General features: G+C 34.8%; 2 protein-coding genes across 2 annotated transcripts; both read right to left on the bottom strand.

Annotated features, from left to right (window-relative positions):
- Positions 1 to 7,917: 7,917 nt before the first annotated feature.
- Positions 7,918 to 10,502, bottom strand: LOC130988159 (uncharacterized). The gene is made up of 4 exons (XM_057911942.1): positions 9,654 to 10,502; positions 9,198 to 9,398; positions 8,829 to 9,024; positions 7,918 to 8,369 (listed from the first exon to the last, which is right to left on the bottom strand). Exons 1-4 carry the CDS (start codon positions 10,500 to 10,502, stop codon positions 8,191 to 8,193), a joined length of 1,425 nt encoding a protein of 474 aa, XP_057767925.1. The 3' UTR covers positions 7,918 to 8,190.
- On the bottom strand, positions 7,918 to 15,985 carry LOC130988153 (suppressor of mec-8 and unc-52 protein homolog 2). Its single transcript, XM_057911929.1, has 12 exons — positions 15,779 to 15,985; positions 15,353 to 15,496; positions 15,196 to 15,245; positions 14,864 to 14,978; positions 14,454 to 14,502; positions 14,273 to 14,362; positions 13,732 to 13,800; positions 13,524 to 13,647; positions 12,804 to 13,159; positions 12,211 to 12,600; positions 11,018 to 12,130; positions 7,918 to 10,548 (listed from the first exon to the last, which is right to left on the bottom strand). Exons 1-11 carry the CDS (start codon positions 15,823 to 15,825, stop codon positions 11,852 to 11,854), a joined length of 1,713 nt encoding a protein of 570 aa, XP_057767912.1. The 5' UTR covers positions 15,826 to 15,985; the 3' UTR covers positions 7,918 to 10,548; positions 11,018 to 11,851.
- Between the last annotated feature and the right edge of the window lie 949 nt (positions 15,986 to 16,934).

The raw sequence follows: 16,934 nt of genomic DNA, 5'->3' as shown, positions 1-16,934 counted from the left end.
GGTGTAATTGGCGGGTTATGCAGGCGTGGCTGGAATTAAAGTTAAAATTGTTGTCATAGAATGGAGTAGAAAAAAACTAATGGGAAATATGAGAGAGAGAGAGAGAGTGGTAAGTGGGAGGGTCACGAAAATGGTATGAGTGCGAGGATGGCGACGCAGCTGAGAGAGAGAGAAAAGAAACTCTAATTACAGAGTAATCACTCTTACACTTTATTTTTGTTTTTATTTTTTCTCGCTTATACGTTCTGAATTTTATGAGCGTTTCCATGTCCACGTGTACTCCCCATTAAATACTTCCCTCCAAATTAAAATGTATTTGCATATCTATATAGTTGGAACTCTAGACATATTTAATTATTTTTATACTCCATTCCTCCTATTACGGATTCACGGTTATTAAAAAAAGAGTGATTTAAAAGTAAAAGTGATAGAAATTAGTGAAGCTCGTAATTTTTTACATATAAAAAAAAGTGATTTTTATTAAAAAAAAATGAATTATTATCAATGTGACAACAAAGAGAGTATTATTTTGTTTTCAAGTAATGGAAACGGTGATGGTGGAGGTTGAATGTTTTTTTTTCTCAAATAAAAATGAACGAATGTAATTATTGTACATGATAGGATAGCCAACAAATATATTCGAGTCTACAAATACCTATATATGAAATTGTATTCTTGCATAAATAAGTAACTATTAATAATTCCATACGTTGTGTAACAGATTCATACGCAATCCTGTAGCCAGACTATAACATGAATATAAATTAATTGTTACTTAAAGTCTTAAATAACGTAGTGTGCATTGACAATTAATTGTGAAAAAAAATATTTTAGAGAATATTATTATTATTATTGTTGTTATGTTTTGCGATCATTCAGAAAACAAACAACCAAACAGACTTAATTAAATCAATAGTTAATTTTGAATCGTATTAATCCCCTTTATAGTCAATAAGGTCCAAAATTCCAAATACTTATTTTGGCGGCTCAAGAAAACGAGGACCGCTGATAATGAATTGATGTAATTATAAATTTGCAATGAATGTGAGATTAAGGTAATCCAATTCCAACCAACAATCGTTTTCAATCAAACCATTCACATAAAAGTTCATACTTCCAACTAGGGGAACACGGCCAACCAATTATTTACTTTAAATGGCAAACTTTAATCCAAATTTATTTTGAAGTGTTGTATATACAAATTTTGACTGTATTTTGATTTTGTCAAACACCTTATTATAAACTTCTTGCTCAATTAACTCCTATACTCTACTATTGTATAATCGACAATACAATCGCCCCGCCGATTATAAATTTCAAGAGGCGTATAATCAACGCCATAATTCATACGGATTCACATTTTTTATTATACATATTGTATATATAAAACGATGTACAAAATCATATATACTACAATATTCAAATTCCCGTATTAAGGTGTCAATAGCCATATTTCAAAAAAAATATTGAATAAGATATTTTCCAAGCATCCTTGTATTTATTATAGTCTTTGGAAATGACACGATTTGTTTCATGATAACACGACATTATTATTTCACAAATAAAATACGTGTTTCTCTTTGTTTTTTCTTTTTCTTCTTATTGAGTGCCTAAAGCGCATCCATTGATTATGTTAAATTAGGCACAAAACAAAGATTTGGATCCATATTAGCATTTCAAATTTGTTGAATTATGATTATGACGTGTAAGGTAAAACCTTTTGGCCTTTAATTTAGGTCAAATAAGGTGAGAAAGATTGTTCAAAATGTGGATCTAAAAGTTCAAAATGTGTTAATATGTTAGGCCGATTACACAATCTTGTTCTGATTTAAGTTGGGCATTGTATAGATGGATGAACTTATAATGGATTATAGTACATTATTTCTTGGAGAGAGAGAATGGAACTATATACATTGGGAAAATAAGAAATTGCAGCAACCTAAATATCGTTTTTTATTGTCGCTAAACATACGTTCATTTATGGATAATGACAAATGCGCCATTTGAATAACCATATAGATAATCAAACGTACTGAAAAAAAAAAGTATTGGATAATAATGAATATTGTTTTTTTAGACGAAAAATAATGAATAATGTTAATACTTAATACTGAAAAAAAAAAAAGTATTGAACAACCATGGCTCCCTCCGGCCATTATAGTTGCCACCATAGACTAGAATTGAGGGAAGAAGCTGTTGGAAATATGGTTTTAATACCATATCTGAAATTAATTATTTAATTAAATATTTACTTTTTAATTAAAATAATTATTGGATGTTAATCTATGTTTCGAGTAGATGAACGGGGTATACTTGAAGTCTCAAAACCCATTTCCGGTGAGTGAGATATTGTATGTCAAAGATTGGATGTTGTGTAGAGAAATAACACTTGGGAAGTGTTATTGTCTCACATTGGAAAATGAGAGAAGTATTCTCTTGTATGAGAATAGCAATGCTCATGGAGCTAATAACTTGTGGCTTGCTAGTGGGCTTGGATGAAGGCCATGACCTAACGCACACACACGCGTACCACCGCCGTCGACGATCGACCCGACCCTCCCGTCCGGTCGATTGTCGGCGGCGCGTATGTGTGCGCGCGCGCGAGGTAGCGACCTTCGCCGAGAAAGAAGGGGGCAACATCTGTGTTAGATAGAAGAGAAGACGAGGGCGGAAGTCAGGGTTGAGAGAGAAAGAGTGGAGGGAGGGAGGTCAGGGGATTAAATGACAATTCCATGTCATATTTTCGGCACTTAAAAAGTGTCATGTCAGCTTCTGATTTGGGGAATTATGAAAATTGCATGGAATTTCAGACAAAATTAAAGTTCATGAAAAAAGTTAGAAATTGGGTAAAGTTCATGAGTTTTAATGTAATTTTGAATCAAAAAATTCTATATTGATATATTTCTCAACGAGATTGTGCTGTAATTAGTTATGGTTAAAATGTAAATTCAGTTTTTTTTTTTTTAATTGTATTGAACAATTGAAAAACTTTATTGTGATATTTGGATCCAAAATTCTATCAGTTAAACGCAATTCTTTCTACATGAGGGAATATTAGTAAATAAATTATAATTGTGTATTATAAAATATAAAGAAACAATATATTCGCATGACCATTTTGAAGAAGGAAACATAATATTTGGTCACTAAAAAATACAAAATCTGACCATTTTTTTTTAAGTTTTATGATTGTTTTACCCTTAATTAGAGCGGACAAGATCACGCGGGTTAGGCACACATGGCACTATTAGTGTCATTAGTGCCATATACTCAGTGTTGCACGAATGGTACTTATGGTCATATTATTGTCATTAGTGTCATACGAATGGTACTTATGGCCATATTAGTGTCATTAGTGTCATATCTGTGTGCTAATATTATTTAGATGGATACAATTATATGACCATTTTAAACACTTCCCCATAAGATTTAGATTATCTATTTAGGGTTTAAATTATTCATTTAGGGTTTAGATTTCCCATATAGGATTTAGATTATCCATTTAGGGTTAGATTCTCCATTTAGTGTGTTGCACGAATAGTACTTATGGGCATATTAGTGTCATTAGGGTCATATACTTAGATTTTTTTTTTCGGTCCGAATCCGGTTCGCCCTAATTAAGGGCAAAACAGTCTTTACACTTAATAAATGGCTAGATTTTATATTTTTTCAATTAGTGACCAAATATTGTGTTTCTTTCTTTAAAATGGTTATTTCAAAAGCGCTCTCAAATATAAATATATGATTAAATACGCATATTTCCATTGAAAGATTATCACCCACGAAAGTGATCTTGTTTATACTCTCTTTTGTTCCTGGAATAATTTTTTAAGAGAAAACGACACAAATTTTAATTAAAGTTATCTGTGTATTTAATGAGTATAGAATGAATTCCATAAATTTAAAAAAGTAATGATAGTAACTAATGGACCAATTAAAAAAAATGGATCCATTACTGACAATGTATGTAAATACGAGTGAAAATCGTAAGGACAATAGTTAGTAGAATTATTCTAAAAATATATTACAAATATATTTTGATAACGAGCGAAAACGGAAAGAAAGAAAGCTATTTCATAAAGCAAGGTGATGAGAGGTAAAATACGTATGATGTGGAGATCGTGATACGTGTGCGCTTATTGATCGAACGGATCTAAGAATAGAATGTGCCCAGGGCTGTGAAAGGGTAAGGCTCTACGGTTGTATTTTGCATAGTTGGAAATAAAAGGTGCCAAACTGACCAGTCATATCGAAACGGCAAAGGAATATTGGCAGAGCTGAAAATCATATAGTAGAATGAGGACAGAGATGAAGATCTTAGAGCAGAATACAGACAGAGTTGAAAATCATTGTATTTACAATTGTGCTTCCAAGGCTAGAACTAAACGACTGGAACCAAGTAATTATCTTTGCAAAACATGGATAATATGCCCTAGCCGTGGAGTTACGCACCCCTGCCATCTAACATCAGTGTCATAAAAGGCCAAAAACCCGACATCCTCTGACAAGATTGCCAATGCAGGTATCGTTGCCGTACATGAAAAATGCATGATAGCTAGAAATTTACCATTTTGCCCTTCTATTCATATATCATTTAAATAGCTCTTTACCACATTTACAATGTACGCTAGATTATCAGCAAAAAAGCTCCACACTCTTTTACTATTTTCGTTCATCCCGATTCTCTTTCTTCATCAAATCTCATTGTGTAGATAATGAGGTCATGATTGGATGATAGGATTTAAGGTCACATTCTAACTCAACTCAGCACAAGGACATCTTGATTTGCAATAGAAATTATATTCTTTAAAAGTTGTACCTTGAAATGTTCTTGTGCGACCGGGTAATTTGGATACTCAAATGCCGGTAGTGGGTACTGAAAGATCTGTTGCTTTCGCAAACATAAAAATATTGGATAGAATGATGGAACAATCAACTTAATATTACCATTATGAAAAACATAAAAAGTAACATAAAATAAAGTACGCTCAGTGAAATGATTTTATACTGCAATGTTAATTAATTACAGTGTATGTTCACTATAAAAATCCCTTTTACAATGAAGATACCTGAAACCACTCAATAGAATCCCTATTATTGAGTAGAATTGATAAGAAAATAAATCACTTATAATCCTACCAATTATACTAACAACAAGTAGACTTATGAAGCTATTTATGAAAACCAAACAATCAAACCTACCAACTAGCTCTAACAAATGAGTCTCACACTCAAGAAATGTTAGGCACATGAGTCTTCCACTCTAGGTGTGTTTTGCAGTAAATGTCTGGTAATATGTTGGAACAATAGCTTCGAGCTCCTACACTTGTATTTTACTTGAATAAACAGGGATGAACCGGAACACACCCGAACGTGAGGGATTCTGAGAATATGTTGGAATGGGACGACATATTCAAGGAGAGTTTAAATGATTTGATTAGGCTACTCATACTAACAAAATGCTCCTTTTTTCCTGGTGCCCACGTGGAAGAAACTTCAAAGTTAAGCGTGCTTTGCTTGGAAGAATTTGTTAATATGACACAATGTTACTATTATAAGAAGATGATATTACTCCCTCCACCCATAAAAAATAAGTCTAAAAGGGAACAACACGAGTTTTAATAAAAATAGTTGAGTTTATTATAAGTGAAGAAAGGATCCCACTTAAAAGTAGTGTTAATAATGATTATTAATTAACTTGTGAGTGGAGGAAGGGGTTCATCATGCGATAAAAATTTCTAAAAATGAAAAGTGATTAATTTAATTTCATTCTTAATTTAATCTCAAGTGCTCATTTCTTATAATGGCAGAACCTTTTTCCATTACATAAAAATCACCACTCATTTTATGAAAAATTATGTTCACCAATAGTGTCATTTTTTTGGTGAATTGAGGAAGTATATTGTATGTGTAGCTCACACAAGTTTAGAATCATACATAAAAGTTGAACGGCCGACATCTCATAAAATTTCGTGGCAAATACATCATCAAATGATTAACAAGAGATGACTAAGCAAATATTATTATAATAAGTATTATGCATGCATATAAATAGACAGTCCCACAGTAGTAACCGATACAGCTCACACACACAAAACGAGCAACTCCACATTAAGTAAATAATGCCTTTCATATCCATCATTATTATTGATTATACTCCAACAACTTGATAATCCTAGTTATTTAATAGTAACTCATACGTTCCTTTCAGATAATATCCATTTGAAAACGACATCAACTACCTAATACTTCCTTTATTTTGATATACATAATGTTTAATTTTCTCCAAAAGACAAACTGAATTATATGATTTGTTAAACGAAATGGTATCATTTTATTCTAAAATTTGACCAAGTTCAGTTCTCCAAATAAAGCCTTACCTGAGGCTGACTTTATTTATAAAAAAAATAAAAATAAAAATAAAAACATCGTTAGCTCAGTTGATCAAATATTTGCACGTACCTCTTAGGTAACATTTAATTTGAATAAATTAATCTTGAATGATAAAAATCTTAAGACTAATTCCTTATTTATTTTAATAAATTAGAATTTTAGAATATACTAAAACTTGATTATTTCAATAATTTGAGTTAATTTTACTTGATTCCAATTGAAGGAGTGGAATTTAAAGAGAATATAAAAATACTCTATCATGCATCTTATCAATTATGCAAAATAAACGCTTTCTTAAATACTTACTCCGTCCCAATTAACTTGATCAATATTTCTTTTTGAGCTATCCCAACTAAGTTGATCAATTTCTTTACATGGAATGATTTTTTTCACTCTATTCACTTTATCACCTAACACACTTAAAACACTAAACAATAACTCTTTAAATTCTGTGTCGAAAAGAAGTTGATTATGTTAGCTGAGATAGAGGGAGTAAATAAACTTGTCCATTAAATACGATGATTTCATTAATTATTTCTATGACTTCGGATATAAATCGATTGGCTGATGTTGTTATGCGGTTACTTATTGATCGAATCATATTTTTTCGGCCGCACTTTGCGCGGACGTTTACACGATACAATTCTTATTTATTTTTTCCTTTTCTTTTAGTTAATTATTTGAATTAAACCAATTAATAAATTATACTTGAAATTTTAAATATGGATTTAATTAAATACCAATTAGATTTTTATCTCAAATTAAGAAGTATTAAATCCTCATTAACTTCTTTACTTTATAGCGATTTCTAATTATAACCAGCATGCATAAGTCATGCAATCGGAATCAATCAATATCTAGCTTGTGAAAGACAATTGTTTTATCTTTGTTCAGAATCATATTATTATATCGAAGAAACCAGAAAATAAGAAAAGGCCCTACATTTTTGCATTATTGAGAAATAGACAGCTTTAAGGCAATGACAAATTTAGGATTGGGCCTCAGAAGAAACAAATGTGAATATAAAAGAAAATACAAATCTACAAACAGATTCATGGACCATGATAAGTAGAATGACCGCCACATCTGTGATTTCTGAAATTTACGATTGTTTTATCATGTGATTGCGTTGGTTGAGTGACAAAGGTATGATCTTAACAAAATCTTGAAAATGTCACATGCTAATGCTTATACCATAAATTAGAGATTGAATTTCATCACAACATGTGATCTGCCACACAAACAAAATTTCGATTTTCAAAAGGTTTGATTACCTTCTAGAAAACTTGCAAAAAATGGCACAAAATTTCACCCGCAGAAAGGCAAGTTTGATCATTTTATCAAAACATTGCAAATATGTCACAAGACAATTATTTCTGATACCCAAAAAGGATAAAATTACCAACTGTCCAGCTTATCTTGACCAAGAACATAAATTTTGTCACGTGCCATATTTGCAATTTCTTTGAAAAGTCCACATTTTTATTTTCATGATAAAAGTCATGCCTATAACACCAATCCCAATTTTGATCGAAACCAATCTCTGGCACTAGTATCATAATGAACAATTTATGTATACATTTATGTACAAGTGTATGAAGCTTTCTAGGCTTTTATGACAAGGAAAAACATTTTATATGCACAGGAACAAAACATAAGCATCTGAGATTTGCATTTATGTCACTAGTTCACAGACTGCTCCTTTCCCCTTGAAGATCTGCATTGCCCACTAGCAACTACAATACTTACTATACTTGAAAGCCTTTATACACGAACGGGCCCCTGCAAGAACTAGCTTCACAATTTAGAGTAAAGGTCTCTGAGAGCAGCATACAATGGTTCAGCAGCCTTTGGCCTATCCACAGCTCCAAGAAGGATATCAGCTGTAGTTAGGTATGGATCACCGTAGAATTGAAGATTCGTGTCCATTCTTGTTGCAACAATGTTTCCTTCGAGCGAGACTCCGACAAATGCACCTGAGACATTCCCATCGATGTATATGGTGAGTTATTCCTTTAATGGATTCTTAACATATTGATATTTGCACAAAGAATACACACACCACAATGCTTAAAATTTTGTTATTTAACTCTCTCCGATCGAGCTTCTAATCTTGGGCTGGAATCAAAATTTATGTTCAAGTCATATTCATGATATTTCATCCGTTAAACTTGCAAAGTGGATTAGCCATACTTGTAAATAATATGCTGACAACGTCATGCATTTGTTCATTCATAATCGTATCACATTTGGCCAACATTCTACTTATTCTTTCAACTGAGCACAAAATACAAATTTAGAAGTGACAAGTGACAATATCAGTCTGATATTCTTTTTAATAAGGCACGCGGTGATTAGTTCAAAGGAAACAAGGTGCAAATAACCCTTTAAAGGTGCTAAGCTACCATTCAGGTAGAAATACCAAGAGATCATACCTTTACTACAGCTGTAAGTATAGCACATGCCGGAGCCTTTATCTCCAGCTCGCAGATCTGCCTCAACAACTCTCCCAATTGGTCCAGCAGCAGCACTGCAACCAGCACCAAGAGAAAAATGCATGCGACTGCAAAATGTTTTCACAGCTTTGGTGTTATGAAGCACAAGTATGAAATCCATGAGCTCACCCCCGACCTGTGAATAACAAACAAAAGTTCAGGCTTAGCTAAACAATTCCAGTGGAAAACATTAGTCTGTTCAAGAATGCATACGAACAAGTTCTATTCCAAAGAGAATGGAAGTCTGGAGCTCATCAAAATAAAGAAAGTATGCAATAAAGATGCCGATCCTGAAACCTCCAACCATACCTGTGCTCCCCATCCCAAACCAGCAGAGAGAATGGCAGATGGTGCCGACCATGACCCATCTGATCGTCGGGCAACTACCAAGCCAGTCCCTAGTTTATAAGAAAGTAACACACCAGCTTTAGCAACCGTCAAGATTGCCAAACCTCTTGCTCCTTTCAAAATAGCTGCAGGGATGGACTTCTCAGGGTTCAACCTAGCTACCTGTTAAGTAAATTTTTAAAAATTCACTATCTACAGATGATAGTAGTAGCTTCATTTAATGAGGAATAACTTTTCACTCATACAAAATGGCCGAAGTTCTAAGAAAAGCTTTATCGACCAAAGCCCTAAAATTTGAGACTCAACCAAGAAAACCTCCTCCATACTTTCATATCGTTAAGATCGAATAACAAGATAAGCAACAAGTCAACATTGCTCTTAGAAACTTAAGAGCATTTAAATGAATAACACTTGGACCTGCGAAAAGCTCCTCAGCGTAATGGTCGACTTGTATATTTCATGCTCCATGGACAAACCCACCGGAAGATTCAACCACCCTCTTGAGCAAGTCCAATCCATCACATCATGCTTTGCAATCTGGGAAGCATTGCTGATGGTATTGATCAATACAGCTTGCAATGGATCAAGCCTATCATAGCAAGTGTCACACACCCTCTGTGGATTCCTTTCCCTAAACTTAGCAGGTAATAAACACCTTCCTTTTGAGCACACCCTACAAAAAATTCCTCCACAAAAGCGACAATGGTGTCTACCACGGGTCAAAGCTGTAAAGGGAGCATTGCATTGCATGCAAGCTGTTGTCGCACTATCTGGAAGCCATTCTGGTGGTTCAGCTTCCAGGACATCTTTGTAAGCATTATAATTAAAAGAATTATGCTCAAGAAGTGGGGGAGCACTCGGAATGTAAACTGAAGCATGCAAGACTGTTTCTCCATCCTTTGGAGATCCAAGGAATGATACATTAGAACTTGGCAACTGAGGGAGATTTCTTAGGGTAGAATGATCTTTATTTCGTCCAGTAAGAATGGCAAATATCCCACTCATAACATTTTTCAAGTTCACCTCAGGTGGGCCATTTCTTGATACAGGTGGGTACTGATCCTCGCCCGAGTCATACCCTCCATCCATAAAATCTTCAGAATCGAGAGGATATGGATATGACACTTTCTGATTCAACACCTCCGCATTCTGGCCTTCTTGTGGTGGCCAAGGAGTGTCATCATAATCATCTACATAAGAAAACTTGGTATTCTCCTTTTCCATATTAGACAGGGACGCATATGAAACTTTCCCTTCTGAGGCCATGAATCATGCCCCCGTAAACAGACAATAAAGATACACAAAATAACACCTGAAAAAAGTAAAAGAATATAAGGGGGTAAGATGAAGGCAGATCATATAGAAAGAGCACATTTAGAACATTATAAAGCCTATCTTCGTAGGATAAAGGATAAATAGTAAAGAAAAACAAATAAAAATCACAATATTAACCAAACAAAACGAATTCGAAGTTAGCTAATTGGTTGAAGCAAAATGTAATATGAAGGGATTTAATGCTGCATGAAAACAAGTCATCTGGGTTCAGGGTACAGAATAAGCTACAAAATGACCATAATTACGAAGAAAACCCAAAATATTAAACTGTAAAAAAAAATGTACATAAACAAGCGTAAAATTAAGAACTTGCAACCAAATCCACCTAAATTGAAAGCTCTAACGGCTCAACCCAAAATAAAAAATATGCATAAAGAAACAACTAATACCAAAACACCAAGAATACAATCAAGTCGAGAAAATAAACCAGAAACATAATTACTTACCGAAACAACGACGAATTTTGGAAGCCTTGAATTCCAAGGTTAAAGCGATGACTGAAAAATAGATTGAAACAATAAGAATCTGCACAAAGAAAAGATTTGGTGATTTAATTGATGATTAAAAAGAGATTGATGATTAAAAAGAGAATCTGCAAAGATTGAACGAACCCTAATTATTGGGATTTGGCAATTTAGGGGGGTTTGGGTTTTGATGCTTGCGTTTGTGAAGAAGAGGATGATGCGCAAGAAAACATTTCTATTTATTTATTTCGGCTAGTACCTCAATAGACACGTCTTTTGTTTTGTTCTTTTTCTTTTTCTTTTTCCTTTCCACATTCCAACTTCCAATTACTTCATTTTTTATTTTTTATTTAGTTTTGAGAGAGAACTCCAATTCCTTCTCAGTGAAAATATTTCGTCGTTATCTTCTATATCAAGCTTTTCATTATTATCAATCGTGACTATTTTATTACTAAATTTCGGCATTCAAAGGTCGGTGGATTTTTATTTCTTTGCATCACAGTGAACAAGTTTCATCTTCCAACTAAAAAAATGAAAGTTTCATCTTAATTTTGAGAAACATTAATCGCTGAATTTTAAAATGAAATAAAATCAAATAAACATTACACACTACATCCTACCATCAATACACAAATCAGTACTTCTTTTATCACCTATTCACCTTCTCAAAATAGATGACGCTATATGATATGATATCATCAAGTCCGCAAGTGGCCGTAGTCATCATTTATAACCGTGAATCATAATTCAAATCCAAGTAGAAAACTTAGGATGTAAAAAAAAAAATGGTTAATATATGTGTAACAAGTAGTTGCATCATATCCTTAGCTTCTTCCCAGGAGTTTCATCGCCATAGCTCCTGCCATCATCATTCTTGTCGCCACCCATCTCAGCCTTCTTCCGAGCGAGTATCTTGTTTATCTTGTGCAGGTCATTGGTGAGCTTCTGTTCCCTGTTCTGCTTTCGGGTCTTCCGACCATCTTGCATCTTCACACCGAATTGGAACGCAGCTTTTGGCATTGCTTCCTTCTGCTCGTTGTATTTAGCCCATTCCTCTTCTGTTTCAAAGTCCCACCGGTGAAGCCGCCCCTTTGCCTGCACCAAATATTACATTCATATACTTATACTTAATTCTCCACAGCTCTCAACAGAAACAAACAAAGTGGAAAACTCACCCGTCCGCCCATGTCCATCTTGGACAAATCACCTTCATCATCGCTGTCCACAACCTCACGGTTATATTCTTGGTAACCAGGGTAGCATTCCGAGTAACTCTCAGATATAAAATTAGGGTCTTTCTCTCGGGCATCCTTCTCACGCAGTTGTTGAAGTCTCTCATCATCCCTTTTAAACACGGATCCTAAGCCCCTATCCTTCTCTTCTTGAGTCATAAAACGTGGATCCTGTACAACATTTGAACCGGCTTGAGCTTGCATATCATAAGCCTGCATGTCTTGCTGAAGATACTGCTCGGGGTAAGCCAGTTGCTCAGCATATTGGTAATTCTGCCACTCTCCTTGGTACCCACTAGCTAATGCTTGTGCTTGCAAAGCCTCGTATCCATTCTGCGCAGCAAAAGATGAAACTCTTTGAGAAACATGGATTAATGGAACGAAGCCAAACAGCAAGGCAAATTGTATTAGAAAACCACTGCGTGCTGGTGTGGGTGTTACGAATTGCAATTCAAAATAATAAATAAATAAATCAGACACGTCCAAAAGAGAATGAGCATAATATTTGTCTATAGTTAAAAATAACATGCACTCACCGCCTGTTCCCAACCATGAGACAACTCAGCAGGTGGTACTGGACCATAGGCAGGTTCAGCAAAGTAGGATTGTTTCTCTTTGTTCCGAGGAGATTCTTCCATATCCTCTGAAATTGGGCTTTGGCTCATATCTTTACTGGGAATAGTATAGTCTACACCATCACCCACAAAAATATCTTCCTCTTCTTTCCTAACAATGGGTGATTCCAGCTTCTCTATCGGGTCAGGATAGTTCTTTCTGGGAGGTGGGGGAGGTGGTGGTGGTAGGAATTCTCCATCATTTTGATTCTTCAGAGAATCAGATTTCAAAATCCTTTCATCTTCCTCATATCCATTAGAAACAGATAAATTTTTCCCTAAATATCACAAGTCATATTAGAACAGGCACAACAGGACATATAGGCAATGAAAAAGCCAACTAAGGAGATATTAGAATGGAAGTCAAAAGAACCAAAACAATTATAGAAGATAAAATGTAAGGACAAATAAGAAAATAGCAACAATGATTGCTTTATGATTGTTCCAGTACTCTTCCCTGACTCCATTTCACAATCATGCTCTGTATCTACTTAGTCTAGACTAATGTTAAAATACCACATAAGCACAACAAGCTTCCAAGATCAAATATAATTGTTGTTCAATAGCTAAACTACAACGAGCATTCTGACCAGAAATCTAGGAAACAATTTGGACAAGTTCGGCAAATGCTTGATAAACCACCTTTTCCATCTTTGTCTTTCTTCTTCTTTTTCAGAACTTTCCCCGATGACCCAAGGCGAAGATATGACATGATCTTAGCAATTCGATCTAGCACTGAACCATCAACACTCACGGTAACCATTTCCTGGAGATAAAGGAAGGGATAGTTTCAACCAATCATAAAAAAGGCAAAAGAAAATAAACAAAAAAATAAGAGGAATTAAAATACCTCCGGAACAGGACAATCAGCTTTACTTCTGTGGACAGTTGTTGGAATGTCATGAGAGAACCCACTTTCCTGACATACATGTAACACAAATTATTGTTTTAACATGGCAAACAGGGCCATTTTTCTCAATAAAGAGGACTGCAGAAACTATTTAAGCTTCACCAGCACTCAAATATGTCAATAAATGCACGCACTCAGCCAAAGTTCTGCCAAATCAGTCTTGTATAGATGCACAGGCCATCATACATAAAACAGAAGCATTAACATCATTGGTGAACATAAAATACGCCATTAATTCTTCATAAGGCTGCTGAACTATAATAATTTCGGTAGCAGGAATCAAGATCATGATCCTTCATAAGTGCAATGGTGGAGAAGGAACTCGATGATAATTTGGCCAATCATCAGCACATGTTGGGACCAAGCAAGTAGCTCAAGAATACCCAACTATGGATGACACATAAAATTTAGTTTCCTCTTTAATTTCAGCAGATAAGCAGAAACTGTGAATAGCCTGGACCCTACAAATATTATGTCTTACCATGTTAAAAATAAAAGCCATTCTTCCAGGAAGGAACATTTCATTTGTCTTGATGACTGTTTGTGGTTTGACTATCCATTGATAAACTGACTGTTATAAGAACACCACAATTAGTTCAAAGAAGAAATATCAAGCTGCAGCCTCAAAAAAAGTTTCCTCCAGAAGACAAGAAAACTTGCACCTTTGCTGTTGCAGTGCGGAAAGCTACAGGTTGGTCGTCCTTTTGTACTCTATACACAGAAGAAATACTCAGAATGAACATGATTAAAGGTACCAAGTGTGCATTTTTGCATCAAGTACTGAAGCATTCTTTTTATTCTTTGACATATTAAATATGAAGATAACATTGCCATTCAAGACACAGTTAGCTTATGAAAAAGGACTCCTTTCCAGAGCAAATAGATCTGATAATATATACAAGGGGCCTTTCTATTAATTAGGACACAAGTAAAATTACGGAAAAAGTGTTTGTGTGTGTGTGCAAACAACAGAATCCAAAGGAAATCTAAGACAACCGACAAGCCACAAAAGAATTTAAGAATAATAGAAACAGATTTCAAGCCTCTCACAATCAGAAAAAGAGTAACGTACTTAGATTTCCCTTCATTCTCTTCTCCGGCCTCAGGCTTTTTATCTATTTCACTTCGCACTTTATTAAGCAAAGCATAATCCAACCCTTTGACCAAATGGGTGTGCTCAACATCACCTGAATAACATAATCAGCCACTCATAAGACACCTTCACATGGAAAAATGTGGAAGAGCTCCAACTCATTACTCAGTCAAGCATAAACATGAATAGACAAGAGTCAAGCTCAAAAAGAAACACAGGCTGCCACCCCAAAGCAGCAAAAAGCACAAACTATCAAAACAACCAAAATTCAGATGATACTAGTAACTGCCTAACCATCTAAAGACTCCTACCTCCAAGATATTTGCTCTTCTCAATAGATAACTTGTGCGCATCAGCAGACCTGAATATCAAAAGAAGACAAGCTTAATGACACTAAAATAAAAGTGCATAAAAATACGACGAACATGCATAACTATAACTGATGTCAGTTATGGTGCAGTATCTCACAAGATATCAACAGTTCCCGGAGGAGCAACGGCATGAAAGGACGTCAACTCGGTAATCTCGTAATCTGGATTCTGATCTTCTCTCCGTTCTTTGGCTCGGTCCCTGTATTTCGGCAGCTCCGGCTCTTCTGCCTTCTCCTCCTTACTGAAAATTCAACTCCACACTCTCAACACAATTATACCAGAACGCAACATCTCCAATAGTTATTATAAACAATTGCAATATCAATTAACCGTATTTCTCCAGCATGACGAAACAGGCGAGGCACTAAAAGAGCTCGAATTTTCCATCAGACCAGCTCAGAAAGATTAAAAATAGACTTCTAGCATAACAATGGCAAACAAAATGCAGGAAAAAAGGTGAAAAAACGAATGCAAGCGCTATGATTGCAGCGAAGAAGATGAAGATGTTCAATGAAACACGTACTGGTGGCGGCGGACGGTCTTCTCCTTGTTATTACGCTTCGACGACATCGCTCAGCAAGTACGAAGAGTAGATTGATTAATCGGTCAAATGGAAAATTCAATTTGATGAAATTTTCGCGGTTTAGGGCTTTTGGATGGGAAATTTGTCAATTTGGTACTGAGAGAGAGATGGCCGTTGCTCGTTGCTTGTTAGCTCTCAGCCTTTCGCGAATCGGAAAAGGGGAATTACATATCTACCCTTACATTGAAAAAATTAAAACTGAAAATGTGGGCCTAAACGTAGAGATGAGGCTCAATTAAATAAAACGTCCAGACACCAGTGGAAAAGCTTACAATTGGGCTTTCATTAAAAACCTGTTATCACTAACATTTAAGGCAATCCTAGAAAATGTTTTTACTTCTTGCTTTTTTTTCTTTTTTCGAAGATATACAGATTACTTTTTAAATAGTGGTATTGACTTATAAATACTTTATTTTTTCCCCATTCTCTGATCTTGCGTTCCAACTTTTTAAAATTTGTCTATAAATATTTGAATTTTGTTGTAAATATATCTTCTAGATATATCTTATGTGTGTTGACCAAGAAACCTAGAGGGAGAATAACACTTGACATCTTCAAGCCACCGGAGTTGACTGTCCTCCGTTCACACCGGACGTGTGTGAACGTTCACACCGGACGTTCACACTTGGTTTAACACCTATAAATATGGGTGTGTTGTGAGCTTCAGATATTAAAAAAAAAAAAAATATGGGTGTGTTGTGAGCTTCAGATACAACTTCATTTGTATTCTCTAATTGATTCTCTCGCTTCTCTCTAGTTTATAACACGTTATCAGCACCATAGTTCTAGTTCTCTCATCTCTCTTCAATCGTAGAAACTAATCGATTGACTCAATGATGGAGGTATGCCCTAGGAAAGAATCGTGTCTTTCCGATAAGGTAATTCATATTCGATTATAGAAGTGATATTCGAATTGTTACTTTGAAATTGGAAAAATTGATAAAACACAGTTTCAAATCTATAATATGGTTTTACAAATTGCTATGCATTTATTGAATTGTTTTTATCTTGGTTCGATTGAAAATTCCTTCATATCATGTATATTATTTTGCAATTAGTCAATTATTTTGATGTTGCAACTGATAATCAATATTTT

Source organism: Salvia miltiorrhiza, chromosome 1 (assembly GCF_028751815.1).
Source record: "Salvia miltiorrhiza cultivar Shanhuang (shh) chromosome 1, IMPLAD_Smil_shh, whole genome shotgun sequence".
In the NCBI taxonomy this organism is placed as follows: domain Eukaryota; kingdom Viridiplantae; phylum Streptophyta; class Magnoliopsida; order Lamiales; family Lamiaceae; genus Salvia; species Salvia miltiorrhiza.
The sequence above is the reverse complement of the archived record's forward strand: the minus strand, read 5'-3'. Positions and strand labels throughout refer to the sequence as shown.

Bases quoted from the DNA above. Each gene is read 5' to 3' on its own strand.
- LOC130988159 (XM_057911942.1), bottom strand. From the start codon at position 10,502: ATGGCCTCAGAAGGGAAAGTTTCATATGCGTCCCTGTCTAATATGGAA. The intron at 9,399-9,653 runs GTCCAAGTGTTA...TTTACTTAACAG, and splicing joins CGCTGAGGAGCTTTTCGCAG to GTAGCTAGGTTGAACCCTGA. The intron at 8,370-8,828 runs GTATGATCTCTT...GGAATGTCTCAG, and splicing joins TACTTACAGCTGTAGTAAAG to GTGCATTTGTCGGAGTCTCG.
- LOC130988153 (XM_057911929.1), bottom strand. From the start codon at position 15,825: ATGTCGTCGAAGCGTAATAACAAGGAGAAGACCGTCCGCCGCCACCA. The intron at 15,497-15,778 runs GTACGTGTTTCA...TTGAATTTTCAG, and splicing joins AAGACCGTCCGCCGCCACCA to TAAGGAGGAGAAGGCAGAAG. The intron at 14,363-14,453 runs GTGCAAGTTTTC...TTCTTATAACAG, and splicing joins TCCGCACTGCAACAGCAAAG to TCAGTTTATCAATGGATAGT.